The sequence below is a fragment of the Canis lupus genome, chromosome 4, assembly GCF_048164855.1.
Source record: "Canis lupus baileyi chromosome 4, mCanLup2.hap1, whole genome shotgun sequence".
NCBI classification, from domain to species: Eukaryota; Metazoa; Chordata; class Mammalia; order Carnivora; family Canidae; genus Canis; species Canis lupus.
In genome coordinates, this window is record NC_132841.1 from 9,087,158 (window position 1) to 9,105,216 (window position 18,059).

Genomic DNA, 18,059 nt, shown 5'->3' on the forward strand with positions numbered 1-18,059 from the left:
CGCGCTGCCTGCGCCCGGCCCCCTGCGCAGGCGCGGTGCCCGAAGCTCAGGCTCGGGCGCAGGCGTACTCGTCTCTCTTCCATCCTGCTTCCTCAGCCCCGGAGCTCGGCGGGGCTTGGGTGGGTCTCGACAGCGGCGGCACCGGCGGCGGCGGTAGTGACAGTGGCTTCGTGAGCCTCGGACGGAAATGGCGATGGCGATGTCGGACAGTGGGGCGAGCCGCCTGCGGCGGCAGCTGGAGTCGGGGGGCTTCGAGGCGCGGCTGTACGTGAAGCAGCTCTCGCAGCAGTCGGACGGCGACCGGGACTTGCAGGAGCACCGGCAGCGCATCCAGGCGCTGGCGGAGGAGACGGCGCAGAACCTGAAGCGCAACGTCTACCAGAACTACCGGCAGTTCATAGAGACGGCCCGCGAGATCTCCTACCTGGAGAGCGAGATGTATCAGCTCAGCCACCTGCTGACCGAGCAGAAGAGCAGCCTGGAGAGCATCCCGCTCACCCTGCTGCCGGCCGCCGCCGCCGCCGCCGCCGGGGCTGCCGCGGCCTCGGGCGGGGAGGAGGGAGGCGGCGGCGCGGGGGGCCGAGACCACCTGCGGGGCCAGGCTGGCTTTTTTCCCGCTCCCGGGGGCGCCTCCCGCGACAGTTCGGGTCCGGGCGAGGAAGGGAAGCAGCGCACCCTCACCACCTTGCTTGAGAAGGTGGAAGGCTGCAGGCACCTGCTGGAGACGCCGGGGCAGTACCTGGTGTACAACGGGGACCTGGTGGAATACGAGGCTGACCACATGGCGCAACTGCAGCGGGTGCACGGCTTCCTCATGAACGACTGCTTGCTGGTGGCCACCTGGCTGCCACAGCGGCGGGGGATGTATCGCTACAACGCCCTCTATCCCCTGGACGGTTTGGCCGTGGTCAATGTCAAGGACAACCCGCCCATGAAGGACATGTTCAAGCTGTTGATGTTTCCCGAGAGCCGTATTTTCCAGGCGGAGAATGCTAAAATCAAACGGGAGTGGCTGGAAGTGCTGGAGGAAACCAAGAGGGCCCTCAGTGAAAAGCGGCGAAGGGAGCAGGAAGAGGCAGCGGCCCCTCGCGGACCACCGCAGGTGACTTCCAAAGCCGGGAACCCATTTGAGGATGAGGAAGAGGACGAACCAGCTACTCCTGAGGTAGAAGAGGAGAAGGTGGATCTCTCAGTGGAGTGGATCCAGGAGTTGCCCGAAGACCTGGATGTCTGTATCGCGCAGAGGGACTTTGAAGGAGCCGTTGACCTGCTGGACAAATTGAACCACTACCTAGAAGATAAGCCCAGTCCACCTCCTGTTAAAGAACTAAGGGCCAAAGTGGATGAGCGGGTCCGACAGCTCACCGAGGTGCTAGTTTTCGAACTGTCCCCGGATCGTTCCCTGAGAGGCGGTCCCAAGGCGACTCGAAGGGCAGTTTCTCAACTCATCCGCCTTGGCCAGTGCACAAAGGCTTGTGAGCTGTTTTTGAGAAACAGGGCAGCAGCTGTGCATACTGCAATACGTCAGCTTCGTATCGAAGGCGCCACTTTACTCTACATTCATAAGCTCTGCCACGTGTTCTTTACCAGCCTTCTTGAGACTGCGAGGGAATTTGAGACGGATTTTGCAGGCACTGACAGCGGCTGCTACTCTGCCTTTGTGGTCTGGGCGAGATCAGCCATGGGCATGTTTGTGGATGCTTTTAGCAAGCAGGTGTTCGATAGTAAGGAGAGCCTCTCCACGGCGGCTGAGTGTGTAAAAGTGGCAAAGGAGCACTGTCAGCAACTGGGTGACATCGGACTGGACCTCACCTTCATCATCCATGCCCTTCTGGTGAAGGACATCCAAGGGGCCTTGCACAGTTACAAAGAAATCATAATCGAAGCCACTAAGCATCGCAACTCTGAGGAGATGTGGAGGAGGATGAACTTGATGACCCCAGAAGCCCTGGGCAAACTCAAAGAGGAGATGAAGAGTTGTGGGGTAAGAAACTTTGAGCAGTACACAGGAGATGACTGCTGGGTGAACCTGAGTTACACGGTGGTTGCCTTTACCAAACAGACCATGGGCTTCTTGGAAGAAGCGCTGAAGCTGTATTTCCCAGAGCTGCACATGGTGCTTTTGGAGAGCCTGGTGGAAATCATCCTGGTTGCTGTGCAGCATGTGGATTATAGCCTTCGGTGTGAGCAGGATCCGGAGAAAAAGGCTTTTATCAGACAGAATGCGTCCTTTCTGTATGAGACCGTCCTCCCTGTGGTGGAGAAAAGGTTTGAAGAAGGTGTGGGGAAACCCGCCAAGCAACTCCAGGACCTGAGAAATGCATCTAGACTTATTCGCGTGAACCCCGAAAGTACAACATCAGTGGTCTGATGCTTGGCTCTGTGTATATGTATACGTATATATTGCTTATATATTATTTATATTTATATTAAGTTGCATTAGGATACTCTTTATAGTCTTGAACACAGCTTAAAAGTAAAAGACACCCTCTCAAATAAAAATGCAGAATCAAAAGAAAAAAAGAAAGAAAAAGAGTTCAAATTAAGCCCAAATAACAAAACATTGGAATTATTAAAATATATGCTTCCTTTTTAAATTATGCTAACTCTCTAATGAATATATTGCCACACTATAGCATTTCAGTGTATCCTTTTGAGTCATAACACACTTTCTTACAGTATATATTAGGCAGCACAGAAAAATAATATAAGTATGTGGTGTTTAAGTATGTTGTGAAGTTTCCCCGTTCACTAAAATGTTAGGTATCTTTAAGAGTACAAGTGCCGTGCAAAACGACCTGCTTCATACACTCCCCCCGCCTTAAAATGTGATCAAACAATTTTGGGAAAAGAAAGGAATTGAGAAAATTGATTTTAGGGTAAATTTTGGTCAAAAGAATACCTTCTTGAAAGTGGCTAGTTTGTGGACTCAAATACATGGATCCTTATAGAATACAAGGGGAAGCTTTCAAAAAAAAAAACAGCTCAGCAAACATTGCCAATGTAATTTGAGTGGCTCATTATTTTCACCTAATTAGCAGCTTTCTAATACTTGATTTGGGATCACTTACTTGAATCTTAAGGACTATAGTAAATTTTTTTTCAACATATTCCTGAACCATGTGAATTTTCAGCTGCAGCTTTTGTCTTTATCATACTAAAAAATTAAAATGATTTTAAAAAGAGAGAAAGAGACTGAGGAAACTGGCAGCCTCCCGTGATTTTTAGCTGCTTTCCCCCACTTTCCATTGCAAATTATATAGTGGCTCAGACTTCATGCAAATGGGAGAAAAGTTTTCACTGAAATATTTGTTTAGATGTCAGCATCTGGGTGCATGGGAAATTAGGAAAAATATACAAACCGCTATTGTTCTCAGTACGACTGCTTTGAGCAGAGATTTTTGTTTTTTTAAGCAAAGTGAAGATAAAGGTGAGATAATGTACCCAAGGCCAAGGGAGAAAAAGAACTTTTGGTGACTCCCACTAAAATGCTACGTGCTGCCTTTTTCTCGTTTTATTTTGTATTATCCTTTGTTCTTAAAAGTAAATATAATGCTTCGGATTGTTTAGTAAAACGAAAAGAGCTAAAGAAATTTGAGCTTCCCAAGATTTCTGAACGACTGCTTCTATTGTGCATTGATTATATTAAGATTCCTCATACTTTGAGAGAAATTATGCTAAGATCCATTTTTTCCTCTAGCTTCCAGTTGTGATTCTTGTCCAAACGTGCCATTTGATGCCAAGGACTTCCAAAGGTCATGTCTTTTATCTGAATTAAAATAGTGGTATTAAGACTGGAAATTATGTAAAACTGAAAATACCTTCCAAGAGTGGCTTAGGGTTTCTGAAGTTCCCTGACTCAGTTACTTACTGCCTGAGGAGCCCTTTTATTTATTTTTAGCTATGCATTTTCAAGGTTGAAAATTATCAAAATTACAGATTTTCTTTAATTTTTCACATAAATTTAGGATTTTCTAGATAATAACCATAACTGGGTATCTCAGCTGAGCAAAAACAGTTATAATTTGTGTTTTTTTTTTAAGATCACTGGAAACTTGAATTTGATAAAAAAATTATTATTTTGTGCAACTTACAGTTTCTAAAATTATATTGTATAAAACACATGTTGTGTAAATATCTGATGCTAGGTCCATGAAATACTTCTGAAATCAAAACTTAAGGCATGAAGTTGTAAAAACTTAAATGTGTATACTCAGATATTTAAATGGTTGCTTCTTCATAGAACTGTCTGCTTTTTAAAACTGGAAGTACAGAATTTTCTTTGGGTAAAATTTGTGTATTTCTCAATCAAAGATGTAGCTGAAGGTAGTCTGCTGGTGGTGATTGAATTAGTGTGGGAAGTTGATCAAAGAGCACCAGTGTTATAATGTATCTTTGTGCCAACACAGAGCCATTGAGTAACATCCTCAAAGTGGAGTCAGAGGTCTTTTCTCTAATTCTTGTTTCTTCAGACTCCAAAACAAGTCCTAAAAATCAAATGCAGTTAGAGATTGTCCAAAAATATAGTACATTCTGTAATATACCACTTAAGAGTTGATTGCCTTTTCTTGTTTGCTTCAAACATATACTGTCTGTCACTCGAGCTTGGAATCACAGACTTGATTGAATTAATTATTGTTGAAAAAAAAAAAAAACACCCTGTGGAATTAAGTCTCTTATTTGATTAAAGCCTCATTTCACTTAAAGTGCTGAACACTCACTTATTTTTGTTTATAATACTACCGATAGTTAAATTATTGGCACTAGTATTTTGCAACTTGCTTACCTAGGATTGGGAATTTGGAACTTGACATGTATAAAATCAGTATATGTACATTTTGCTTATTGATATGCTGTGATATGAGGGAATCTGAAATGTTTATCAAAATAAAGCTTAAAATTTTTCTTACACTGGATAAAATTGGTGTTACAATGTTAAATCTCTCTTCTTTAGTTAGGATTCAATATTCTTATGTTTTCATTACTGAAATACTATCTTACGAGTCTAAATGGGTTTTTTTGTTTGTTTTTGTCTTTATGGGGATGACAGGTAGGAAACTGTTAGCTAATTTATATATGTGTTCTGCTTACTATCAGAATTGTGATTAAATCAGATCTCAGTTCTTTTAGGACTCCCTTGAATGGGAAATTTCAGATATACAAAATGTGAATTTGCTCTAAAAAGTGGATTTTATATCATCTGCCCATCCATAAATGAAGAAAATAAATGTAGGCCATATGGCCTAAGAACTAGGAGCATAAATGACAAAGGAATGTTTTTCAATTCAGATAGATCTGAGGGAACTTTCACATATAATTGATTTAAGAGTATTTATTGAAAAATAAAAGTATTAAATGCTATGCCTCACACTGACTATAATGTGGGGTGGGGAGGACAAACTAAATTTGAGTGTGCTTTCTCTGAAATGCTTGAGAATTGGAAAAAAAATAGAGGAAAAAATTGGGAAAACTGAGAGTAAATTAAATACACAATAGTGTGTTGCAAATTACAATTAACGTAATGTTAATTAAATAATTGGATGCAGACTATGTTGCAAAAAAGACAACAACCCTGTGTGTTGTCATTTTCATAGTATTACGTGGGAATACTGACAAGGAAGAGGGCAACATGTTTTTGAGGAGTTTGGAGAGTCCTCATGGAATTATTGGCGTTTGAGCCAAAAAACATAATCAGAATATGATATGATATGATATGATATGATATGATATGATTGATATGATATGAAAAAAATTCAAGTATGATAAGCAATGTGGGAGTCTTCCTTTAGGGCGTCATTTACCACTGATTACTGTGTTCCAAACAGTGTGATGAGCACCTTTATCAGGTTATTTTATCTAATCTTCGCATCAGTTGACAAAAGAGTTGTTTTGTAAAGTAATTTGCAAATAATTCAACCTACAAAGAGTTACCTAAATGGCCCAGATGGGATTTGAACTCAGGCTTTCTCTAGGGCTGGCTTCTGAGCCACTGAACTGTATCATTGGATTATGGCTGATGGTCGACATCTCTCTAGTACAGATTGCTCCTTATTTCAAAGGCTTACCCATTCATAAGTGTAAGTATTCTGTTAAAGGTGTTATGTCACAGGAATATTTTTTTTTTTTTTTTTTTAAGATTTGTTTGAGAGACAGCACGAGCAGGGGCGGTGATGAGGAATAGAGGGAGAGACAACCAGATGCCCCGCTGAGAGGGACCCCAAGGCTGGGATCAATCCCAGAACCATGAGATCATGACCTGAGACAAAGGCAGCCACTTAACCAACTAAGCCACCCAGGCGCCCCTGTCACAGGACATTATAATTTATAATTTTCTTTAAAAAATAAAGGGGCAAGTTTGAGTTAATGGGATAGTTAAAACCAGATTATTTCCATTGACACCAATTTGGTTTTGTTTAAAACATTTCATTTAGGGGTGTCTGGCTGCCTCAGTCAGTGGAGCATGCGACATTTGGTCTCAGGGTTGTGCTGCATTGGGTGTAGAGGTTGCTTAAATATAAAATCTTGAAAAGATTTTTTTAAAGTTTAAATAAAACATTATATTTCTTTAATCTCTATGCCCAATGTGGGTGAACTCATGATCTTGAGATTAAGAGTCACATGCTCTGTGGACTGAGCCAGGCAGGTGCCCCATTAACATCAATTGTACATTATTGAAATCTTTGTAATTGGTAAAATTAAACAGTCTCGAAGAAATTTCATGGGGCATTAAGCTACATGAAACTTGGCTTCTACAATAAGTGCTCAAACTCCTGAACAGCTGAGTGGGTGTCACTTATATAGGAAAGTTGCCGGACAAGAGCTTGTATTTTTTAATTTATTTTTATTTTTTAAGAGCTTGTTTTTTAAGTGTCACGATTGATTCACCAAATATATTGACATACTCTCAGATTTATTATCTACCTAGCCAAACACACTAGACAAAGAGCCAAGCCAGTGTTGAAAAGTCTCTAAAATATTTGTCTGTGTCATCTCAGATAGTGCTGGTGGGAATAAAGTGGGTCACTGGCAATTTGGCAATATCTAAAACTACAGAGGTGGGCGCCTGGGTGGCTCAGCAGTTGAGCGTCTGCCTTCGGCTCAGATCGTGATCCCAGGGTCCTGAGATCAAGTCACATAGGGTTCCCCGCAGGGGGCTGCTTCTCCCTCTGCCTGTGTCTCTGCCTCTCTGTGTCTCTTGTGAATAAATAAATAAAATCTTTTAAAAATAAAAAAAATAAAATAAAACCACAGATGTATACAAACCCCTTGGCCCTACAAACCACTTTTGGAGATTTATCCTACAAAAAATATTTGCATACTTCCTAAATTAAATTTACCCATTAAGCTTACATAATTTATGAATATATTTTTAAGAACACTTCTAGTTTCCAGTTTTGTACGTAAGCTCAGAAGTTGCACTCTGTCCTGACAAATAAAAAGCTGAGCAGACCAAAAAAAAAAAAAAAAAAAATCAACAAGTCTCCTTGGATCCCCAAGAGTGGGGTGGGACACAAGGCAAACCAGCTGGCAGATGTGGGAAGTCCTGCCTTAGGCGAGCAGAGGCTCGGGGTGGAAACCACTGCGGAGACCAGTGCCGTGGAGAGAGAAACCTCAGTCATAATGACAAAAACTGGGGGCTCTGTGCACAACTCTGAGAGTTAAAAAACCCAAGGGAACCCAGTCCTAAAGGGAACCCCCACAATACTGTGAACCCTACCTCCTTCCAGGTTCTCACAGTTAAGCATCAGAGGGAAACCCCTCAGATGTTCAGCTGCGAGTGGAGCAAAGAACATTCAGAAATGAGACAGAGCACTCTGTTCCTCTGTTTTCTTAAAAAAAAAAAAAAAAATTATTTATTCATTCATGAGAGAGACACAGGCAGAGGGAGAAGCAGGTCCCATGCAGGGAGCCCAGTGTGGGACTCGATCCCGGGTCTCCAGGACCAGGCCCTGGGCCGAAGGCAGGTGCCAAACTGCTGAGCCACCCAGGCTTCCCCTGTTCCTCTGTTTTCTTAACCAAGTCTGCTCTCAGGGGAAACTAGTTAACCTGAGCCTAACCTGCTGGAGTGTTATCAGAGCTTGGCTGACCAGGGGAAGGGAACCACCCAACCCCAGCCCATTCTAGCCACCCTGTCCCCCACCAAGGGGGAGAAAACAGCTGAGAAACACTTCTGAAATTCGCTAAAAAACCCACCTAATCACTAGATGATGGAATTCTGCACCCCACCCCCTCCCCCAGCCACCATCATCTCACTCAAGGCCTATTTATAGCAGTTCCTTTTTCCTGGTGACCTCAGGTCCAGCTACCAAGAAAAAATTGCAAGGCATATACCAAAAGGCAAAAACACAATTCAAAGAGACAGAGCAGGGGATCCCTGGGTGGCGCAGCGGTTTGGCACCTGCCTTCGGCCCAGGGCCTGGTCCTGGAGACCCGGGATCGAGTCCCACATCGGGCTCCCGGTGCATGGAGCCTGCTTCTCCCTCTGCCTGTGTCTCTGCCTCTCTCTCTCTCTCTCTCTCTCTGTGTGCTATCATAAATAAATAAAATTAAAAAAAAAACAAAAAACAAAGAGACAGAGCAAGCGTCAGAACTAAACATGATGGGGATGTTGGAATTAGCAGACTGGGAATTGAAAACACCTATGACTAATAAGCAGAGAGCTCTAATGGATGAAGTAGACAGCCTGCAAGGACAGACGGGCAATATTAGCCGAGAGATGGAAATCTTAAGAACTAAAGGAAAAAAACACTACAGGGGCGCCCCTGGGTGGCTCAGCCGGTTACGTGTCTGCCTTCGGCTCAGGTCATGATCCTGGGTCCTGAGATCCAGCCCCAGGTTGGGCTCCCTGCTCAGCAGGGAGTCTGCTTGCTTCTTTCTCCCTCTGGCCCTCCCCCCCACTCATGTGTGCACATTCTCAAACAAGATCTTCTTTATTCATGAGAGACACACGCAGAAAGAGGCAGAGACACAGGCAGAGGGAGAAGCAGGCTCCCTGCAGGGAGCCCCATGCAGGACTCCATCCCAGGACCCCGGGATCAGGCCCTGGGCCGAAGGCTGGTGCTCAACTGCTGAGCCACCCAGGCGTCCCCAAATAAAATTTTAAAGGAAAAAAAAAAAAAAAAAGAAATGCTAGAGATAAAACAACAAAACAACAACAAAACGCCACATCACACCGTAATAGAAATGAAGACTGCCTTTGATGGGCCTCTTAGTAGGCAGGCCCGGCCAGGAAAGAATCTCTGAGCTGGGGATTAGGTGGAGACAGGGGTAGAGACACACCTATAGATTTTTTTTTTTTTCATATTTGAACACATCACCTTTCCAAAAAATTTTTAAGTGTGATCTTAAAAATAAGATCCACTCTTTCCATTCTGTGGGTGTGTCTTTCCAGCACGTTTTTTATACAAATGTATGAGGTCTAAGGATAGTTTTTTTGGGGGGGGGAGGGGGGAGACGGAGCAGGAGGAGAGGCAGAAGGAGAGAGGTACCGATAGAGTATTGAAAAATGCAAAGCAGAGAGAACACAGATGAAACAAAACAACAAAACCAAACAAAACCCCAGAATATCCAAAGACCGAGGAATGAGTATAAAAAGCATAAGATATTGTAGGGTTCCCCGGTGGCTCGGTCAGTTGAGCGCCTGACTTGGGCTCAGGGCCCATCTCAGGGGTGTGGGATCAGCCCCGTGCGGGCCTCTCCTCCGCCCTCGCCCTCCGTCCCTCTCTCCACGCCCCCAGGCTCGCTCTCTCTTAAAAAATGGGGGGGGGGGTGTCATATACTGTAATGAGAAACCAGAAGGAGAAGAAGGAGATTAACACAAGACATGTGAACAGGTTTCAGTTTTTGCAGCAGCAAGAGGGGCGTAGCAGGGAGCACCCGCCTAGCTGCTGAGGCGAGAGACACCCAGGCAAGCTGTGGGCAGAGCATGGCTCTTGATCTTGGGGTTTTGAGTGTAAGCCCCACGTCCGGCATAGAGATTACTTAAAAAGATAAAATGTGTTAAGTATAAGGCAAAGTGCACTATGATCATCTGCTGTGCTACCTCAGGCCCTGGGCCGAAGGCCGGTGCTCAACTGCTGAGCCAAGTGAAAAATGAGAAAATACAGTCACATATTTGCGTAGAAATTCGGCAGGGGTCCGACCAGCTAGAACTGATTAGGTGGAGACAGGGGTAGAGACACACCTATAGATTTTTTTTTTTTTCATATTTGAACACATCACCTTTCCAAAAAATTTTTAAGTGTGATCTTAAAAATAAGATCCACTCTTTCCATTCTGTGGGTGTGTCTTTCCAGCACGTTTTTTATACAAATGTATGAGGTCTAAGGATAGTTTTTTTTTGGGGGGGGAGGGGGGAGACGGAGCAGGAGGAGAGGCAGAAGGAGAGAAAGAGAATCTCAAGCATACTTCGCACTGAGCATGGAGCCCAACTTGGGGCTTGATTCCATGACCCTGAAATCACGACCTTAGCCAAAATCAAGAGTCAGAAGCTTAACCAACTGAGCCACTCAGGTGCCCCTAAGGATACTCATTTTTAAAGACTTTCATTTTGAATGTTTTCATTGTGTAGAGAGTGACAGAGTAATATTAACCATCCCATGTCCTCATGACCGAGCCTCAACAATTGTCAACATTCTGTCATTGTTTCGACTACACCCAACTCCCCACCCTGCCCCATCACCACTGGGTTGTTATTACTTATTATTATCGCTAACAGCTGGTTGGAGATAAACTTTGCACATCTTGGAATGCATAATTCTTAGCTCTACAATTTTGGAAAGTGGACCTACTTCTGTAACAGCTCACCAATAAAGATGTCAAACATTTTCATTTTTCATGTGGTCATGGTATCATCTCTCTTCTGTTCTTGTTCTTTCCCTTACCTCAGGTTTTTCCTGGAAAAAAAAAAATCACGTTTTCCTACATAATTGGGAATTGTAACACTTAGACCCGGTCGCCTGGAGCTTGAAGGTCTCAGTTATTTTGAGCCAGCCGCATCAACGGAGATACCAGGCACCTTCCTGCAGACTTGTAGCCATTGAGATGCTGGGAAGCTGGGAAGGATGCAAGGGGACTTGGAGGTGAGCGGTTCTAGTCTTTCTCTTAGAGATGAAACATCCAAGGTCCGATATGTACTCCCTTCACCACATGTGGCTGTTTAAATATAAATTATCAAATAATGATAATAATAGAACTCAGTTTCTCAGCTTTTTCTTTTCTCTTGTTCTTTTTTTCATTAAATAGTATCTATTGACAAGAAATTTTGCTTCCAGTTATAGTGGACTATGTATTTCTGACCAGTCCTTCCCTGAGAACAATTAGAACTATACAAAACATATGTGCAAAGAACATATTTGAAGGCGTAGCTTAATAAAAATACTCATCTGGTGTTTCTCCTTGGTCCTGGCACAAGGCTTCTCAACCCTTGGACCCAAGTGCGGTAAGAGTGTCTTTGTTATGCTAATGAGGCGACTCCTGGTGAGACCCTAATAAGCTCCAGGATGGGGACTGATCACCAGAAAACGAACCATGTAATCAGAAGACCAGAACTGGGATCCCTGGGTGGCGCAGCAGTTTGGCGCCTGCCTTTGGCCCAGGGCACGATCCTGGAGACCCAGGATCGAATCCCACGTCGGGCTCCCGGTGCCTGGAGCCTGCTTCTCCCTCTGCCTATGTCTCTGCCTCTCTCTCTCTCTCTCTCTGTGACTATCATAAATAAATAAAAATTAAAAAAAAAAAAAAAAGAAAAGCAGAAGACCAGAACTCTCAGCCCTCCCACCCCAAACCCTAGGAGGCAGGGGAAACTGGAGATTGAGTTCAATCATATGGCAGGGAGTTAATCAAGCTTGTGTATGTCAGAAAACCTCAATAAAACTGAACAAGGCTCCTGGAGCATCCTGGTTGGTGGACATAGCGGGTACTGGGATTCAGACCTCACAGGGACAGAGACTTCTCTGGCCCTCTGTCCCCTCCAGACCTTGCCATATGTCTCTTTCTTTTGGCTATCTCTGTATTGTATTTTTTACAATAAAACTGTAATTGTAAATATAGCACTTTCCGAGTTCTGTGAGTTGTTCTAGCTGGATATCAAACCTTGGAGACAGGGCGGGGTTGGTGGTGGTCATGGGAGACCCCAAATTTATAGTTAGATGGGTAGAAGTGAGGGTAGATTGAGGACACCGAGGACTTGCAGCTGGCACCTGAAGCGCGGGCAGTCCTGTGGGTCTGAGGGATCTACATTAACTCCAGGTAGTTAATATCAGAATTAGGTTGAATTGCAGGATGCTCAAAGTGGCAGAATGAGAAACAGGCTGTCAACAGACTATCCATAGACACACAGAGCTACGGAGACAAAAACTGGACTTTGAGGCAACCCTGGTAAAGTCCCATCTAAATTTTGGAATGGAACCCTAAAAGTCTATACACTATGAATAAAGATGAAATAAAGAGGCCATCAAGAGGATGGAAGCCATCAATCCTGATGGGTGGCCCCACCTTAAACCCAAATTGGATTAAGGGGATCTTAGGTGGCTACTGCCTCTGGCAGCCTGCCTGAAGCAAATACAACATCTCTCACCAGGATGATAAAATTCTCCAGGCCTCAAACATTCACTCATGTACAACATCTAGCACTCAAAAATAACAATGAGAAAAAGAGACCATTTGATTAGAATCCAAGAGAAACAATACATAACAGAAACAGACCAACAGAAGATCCAAACAGAAGAGCACAGATACATTCACAGAAATAAATGCAACACTGAGAGTTTCTCAGAGAACTGGATGCTAAACAACAACAACAACAACCCAACAACAAAATAATGAAGTAGAATGTCCAGAGCTGTTAAATTCAAAAATTGAGATTGAAAATTCAGTAGATGGATTTAAGAGTAAATCAGACCCAGCGTGAATGACCTGGAAGATAAGTTGGAAGTATCCAGACCAAAACAGAGAAATAGAATGCATGCAATTAGAACCTCAGAAGGAAAGAGCATTATTTTCCTATTTTCATCTTTATTTTTACTCTAATTTGTGAGAAACTCCATCTTCCAAACTCTTATTGAATTTTTCATTCCATATCTGCTTCCATACTTTTAATTTCCAGGAGTTCTCTTTGAGTGTGACTATCCTTTTCTGAGAGAGCACCTTTTATCTCACTGAGGATATTCAGAATATCTGGTTTTGTTGTGGTGGTTGTGTTGAAGCTTTGTTCCACCTCATGCATCTTCTGCTTTTCTTCATCTCTTTCATGAAAGAGGTAATATTTACTTGCTACTCATGTTTACAATTTGGGGACCAAAAACCTGACAAGAAGCTCTGAGCACATGGGTGGGGTCTTGCCAACTCTGGGCATCCAGTGTGAGGTAATCTGGGGACCAGGATGTCAGAGCTTCCACTGGCACCCCTTTGTCAGATTGCCCAGACTTTGCCAGCCTCTTAGCTTGAGGTGTGACTGACAGAGCTCAGGGAGCTGAGGAGACATCTCGTCTTGTTCTTGGGCACTACTTCATCAGAGGAAAAAATCTCCAGTTGTCATGGACGTGGGCACAGGGAGTCCTGGCTTTAAGGAGTAGGAAACAAGACAGGGTCTGATGGCTTTCTAAATAACTTTGATTCAAATCTCCTGAAAGACTCACAGTTAAATGAGAAGAGGGGACATAAATAAATTATTGTAATACATAAATATAAAATTATTATTGTATAAATAAATAGATTATTGTAATCACTGCCATAAGCACTTAAAACAATACAGAAGCCCAGAAGAAGTTCATTGATGGCTAAAAAGCAGCAGGAAGTTTCCAGAGGAAAAGAAAACAGATTTTGGAAGGGTGACAAGAGAGTTTGTTTGGACAGAGAGGTAGAGGCGAGGACTTGCCAGTCGCACTCAGAGCTGGGCAGGGAAGACCACGCTGGGAACGTGGCGGGAGAGGACCCGGGAGCCGCGTCGGCCAGGATCCACCCGGTCTGTGACTGTGCCCTCGCCTTCCGTGGCTCTGGCTCCCACGGGACCTCTGATCGGTCCTGCATTCTGGCTGGCTCAATCCAGTCTGACTAGTTCCTGTGAAAGGGGCCCTGGCAGGGGCCGGCTTAGTGTTCTCTGTGCCAGCTCCCTCCCCTGCTCTGCTCCCACCTTCACCCTACCCGGCACCTCCCAGTTTATTCTGGATTCCTGCTTGTCCCTCGGGGCCTGTCCTGAGTGCTCCACCACTTGTGGCTTCCTCCGCTGCCAGAGCCATTCCCGCACCTGGCTGGGCCAGATGAGCTTCCAGATTAGACACCAGGTGCAGTTTAACTTGAATTTAGATCAACAATTTTCAGTATGTCTCAACAACTGCAATCCTTGGGACAAATAAAAGCGTCCCAAATACTTATGTTAAAACTACTACTAATAATCCCATTGTAGCCTAGCTGCCTGTAGTTCCCTTAGGGCTTTGCTCTGCTTCTGCTGAAGGTCTAGGATTGACACAGTGGCAGAGGACCAGACCCGCCTGTGCCTTGGCACAGCCTGGAGTCCAGTGTTATCAGGAATAAAACTGGATCTCCATCCGTCTGACACTTGTGTCTCTTTCTCAATAGCTCCAAACCTAAGGAAGGAGCAGCGCCTGGTTCGTTATCCTCATTAGCTCTAACCTTAACCTCTGGCGTTGATGGGGCTGCTGCCCCCCAGACATGGAGCGGGCTACATTGGAGCACAGCGCTTTGTGTGGTGTGGTCCCCCAATCATAGGTCCATGGGGTTACTGAAGGGGGGTCCCTCTTTTGCGCTCCCAGTGGCTCCTCCAGATGTCCTGCGGGTCACCTCCGGGACCCTTTCCTAGGAGACTGCTTCTCTCCAATCTCCTCTGCTCTGATATGGCCTGGGAGACAGTTTGCAAGGCAAAAGCCACCCCAACTTCTTTCTTTGGGGGAGGGGCTGGGGGGGTCGGCGGGGAGGCATCTCCCCCTCCCTCCTCCTGGCTCCTGTCAAGGCCCTCTGCTTTTTCCTGCAAATCCTATTTCCTGCCTTGGGTTTAAATGACCGAAAACAAAAGCCTCCGAGGGAAATATTTTGCTGCCAACTTGCTGCTTTCCACTCAGCTGCTAGACGTGGAGAACGAAGTCTAGTTATGTGCTTGAACTGCAAAAAAGGAAAAGGAAAAATAAAAGGAGAAAAACACCAAAAACATCAAGAAATGGTATTCATCCACCTATGTAATAGGTACATATACCGGGCCTCACCTGGAGGAGGAGGATCTTAAGAGGGAGGGAGAGGGAGGGCGGTCTCAGGGCTGACAGTAGAGTTGTAGGCGCAGCTGGGAGCCCTAGCAGCCTCACCGGAACCAGGGAACCGGGGAACCAGGGAACCGAGGCTGTGGGAAGGGCCCTTCCATCCCTAGCAGGGGCCCAGGGCAGCTGAAGTGACCAGGAGCTCTTGCTTCCTGGGGCTCCTGCCCTGAGCATCTCTGGGCCTTTGCCTGGGCTCCTGTGGCTTCAGCCATTAGATCTCTGGCCTGAGATTTTTGTTTTGTTTTTAAAAGAAACAAAAATTGGATTCTGTAGTCTTGTTCATGTGTGATTCTTTCACGCAAGGCATTCGTGGAATGGAAACGGGAAATAGAAGACAATTTACTTCATCCTGTCGCTGACCTTCCAGGCAGCTCGCTTCTCTCCTTGATGCCAAGAGGGTCCCCTTCTGCGACCCCCGCCTGCGTGTCCTGAGGACTCAGTGAGCTGCGGGGCCGAGCAGCAAGTGGCCCTAAGGGTCAGTGAAATAGAGCAAGTCCCAGGGTTTCCCTCTGCAGGGGACACCACAGGGCCATCGAGGCCTCACACGGACCCCCACCTACTGCCCCCAAACGAAGCGCTTCGGTTCGGAGGCTGTTGCCCACGACAAGCGGTGTGCTAGGTTAAGCTGCAGGTTTTTGAGCATAACGTCACCTTCTATTTCAATTTAATTAAGTGTAGGGTGGGTGCTTAATAGACCTTAGCTGCTTAGGATTGCTGTTTGTCTCCAGCTGCCAGGGCGCCCAGAACACCCACCTACCGGGGGCTCAGAGGAGCCCAGGCAGCGCTGGGCCCTTGTAAACCGGTCCTATCCCCACCGAGTAGGCAGAGAGAACAAACAAGCTGCGTAGGAACTCGCAGCCCTGTTCTTTCCGTCGTCACACTGGTGCGGTCTGCGGAAAATCTGCAGCTGGGAAATACAGGGTATGGGCAATACAGTGATGGCGCTTCCAACCTGAAGGGGGATGGAGTTTTTCTAATTTAAAAAAATATTGTTTTAAAGATTTTACTTATTTATTTTAGGGAGAGAGAGAGAGAGAGAGAGAGAGAGAGAGAGAGAAAGCACGAGTGGGGGAGAGGGACAAGCACACTCCCCATGGAGCAGGGAGCCCAGTGTAGCAAGACAAATCCCAGGACCCTGAGATCATGACCTGAGCAGAAGACAGACGCTTCAGTGACAGAGCCACCCAGGTGCCCTAATTTTAGACTTTTTAATTCACTTCTGAAGGAGTCTAGTACCAGTCGTCAAAAGAAAGATCACGAGGGAAAATCAGATAAGAAAAAACCAAAACAGAACAAAAACATGTCATTGAAAAAATGGGAGATATTGATTCTGCTTTGGCCAAGTGCTCTGCTACCATTCCACAATATCGTTTTTATGAGCAGCATATGCACGTGTGGTGCTGCCCCTGAGCGCGTGCTGGCTGGGGCGCTAACCTTTGGCTGAGGCCTCCCTGAGTCTGCTCCTGTCAGTTCTCAGATTTCACCCCTCCTTGCACAGAGATGCTCAGCGCAAGACGAGTACGGGTTGTCTGGCCCACCTCCACTTGTTCCCATCAGTGTCGCTGAGATGGATGTCTCCTAGGAGCCATCAGATTTGGATGCCATGCCTAGACCTCAAAGACCCAGCCTGGTGGGACAAGCTGCCAGTCTGCACGCTCGATCAGATAGACCAGCTCTCCAGGTGAGTCGCCTGGGCACTACAAACATTTTTTAAAAAGCAAAAAACACAGTGTCTTACAATTCACTACACAGATGTGGTCTGGTGTGTTCTCCAAGCCTGCCTTAAGAAACTGAGAGGTCATTCTACCTCTGAGAGTTTCTCAGGGGGCCAGAATGTTGGACAAATCACTTTGCCTCATTGTCAAAATGAAGCAGTCAGAAAATACATATTTCTTTCCCAGCTAACACAGCTGAGGCAGACTCACTTTCTAAGACAAGTTCATTTTCATGTATTAGCTATTTGTGGGATTGTTGCCTTTTTGTTCTCAGTATTTATTTATTTATTTATTTATTTATTTATTTTTATTATTATTTATTTACTTATTTATTTATTTATTTACTTACTTATTTATGATAGTCACACACAGAGAGAGAGGCAGAGACATAGGCAGAGGGAGAAGCAGGCTCCATGCACCGGGAGCCCAACGTGGGATTCGATCCCGGGTCTCCAGGATCGCGCCCTGAGCCAAAGGCAGGCGCCAAACCGCTGCGCCACCCAGGGATCCCATGTTCTCAGTATTTAATGGCCTAGTTTCCAAAGAGTGTTTCAAACCCTAAGAGCCTACATAGAAGCAGCAATTTAGGGACCCCAAAACCATTTTCCCCCTGAGATAATTGTGATCTTTCCTCTCATCTTCCTTTTATTTCATGGTCAATAACTTTAATAGGTTTCTCATTTCCTGACTCCTGGGAGCTGTTCTCCATCTGTTTTTTTTTTTTTTTTTTCTTAAAGATATAAGTTACTCATTCATGAGACACAGAGAGAGAGCGGCAGAGGGAGAAGCAGACTCCCTGCAGGGAGCCCGATACAGAACTCGATCCCAGGACCCTGAGATCATGACCTGAGCCAAAGGCAGACGCTCAACCACTGAGCCACCCAGGCATCCCTCCATCCAGTTTTGTTCCAGAAGATGCTGATACCTCCTGAGCCAACCTCCCATGTAAACATAGTTTGGTCTCAGGGATGTGCCTATTCAATAGCTCTTTGCAGATCAATATTAGCCAGTTCTTGGGGGCCCTCAAGGGCCTCTAGACTGTTCCAACCATGCTGATGCAATCTTGATTGTACATTCA

At 45.3% G+C, this 18,059-nt stretch overlaps 1 protein-coding gene across 1 annotated transcript; it reads left to right on the forward strand.

Moving 5' to 3' along the window:
• Positions 1 to 47: 47 nt before the first annotated feature.
• EXOC8 (exocyst complex component 8) lies at positions 48 to 4,921 on the forward strand. The gene has a single exon (XM_072823077.1). The coding sequence runs from the start codon at positions 188 to 190 to the stop codon at positions 2,369 to 2,371; it is 2,184 nt and encodes a 727-aa protein (XP_072679178.1). The 5' UTR covers positions 48 to 187; the 3' UTR covers positions 2,372 to 4,921.
• The last annotated feature ends 13,138 nt before the right edge of the window (positions 4,922 to 18,059 follow it).

Bases quoted from the DNA above. Each gene is read 5' to 3' on its own strand.
- EXOC8 (XM_072823077.1), top strand. From the start codon at position 188: ATGGCGATGGCGATGTCGGACAGTGGGGCGAGCCGCCTGCGGCGGCAG.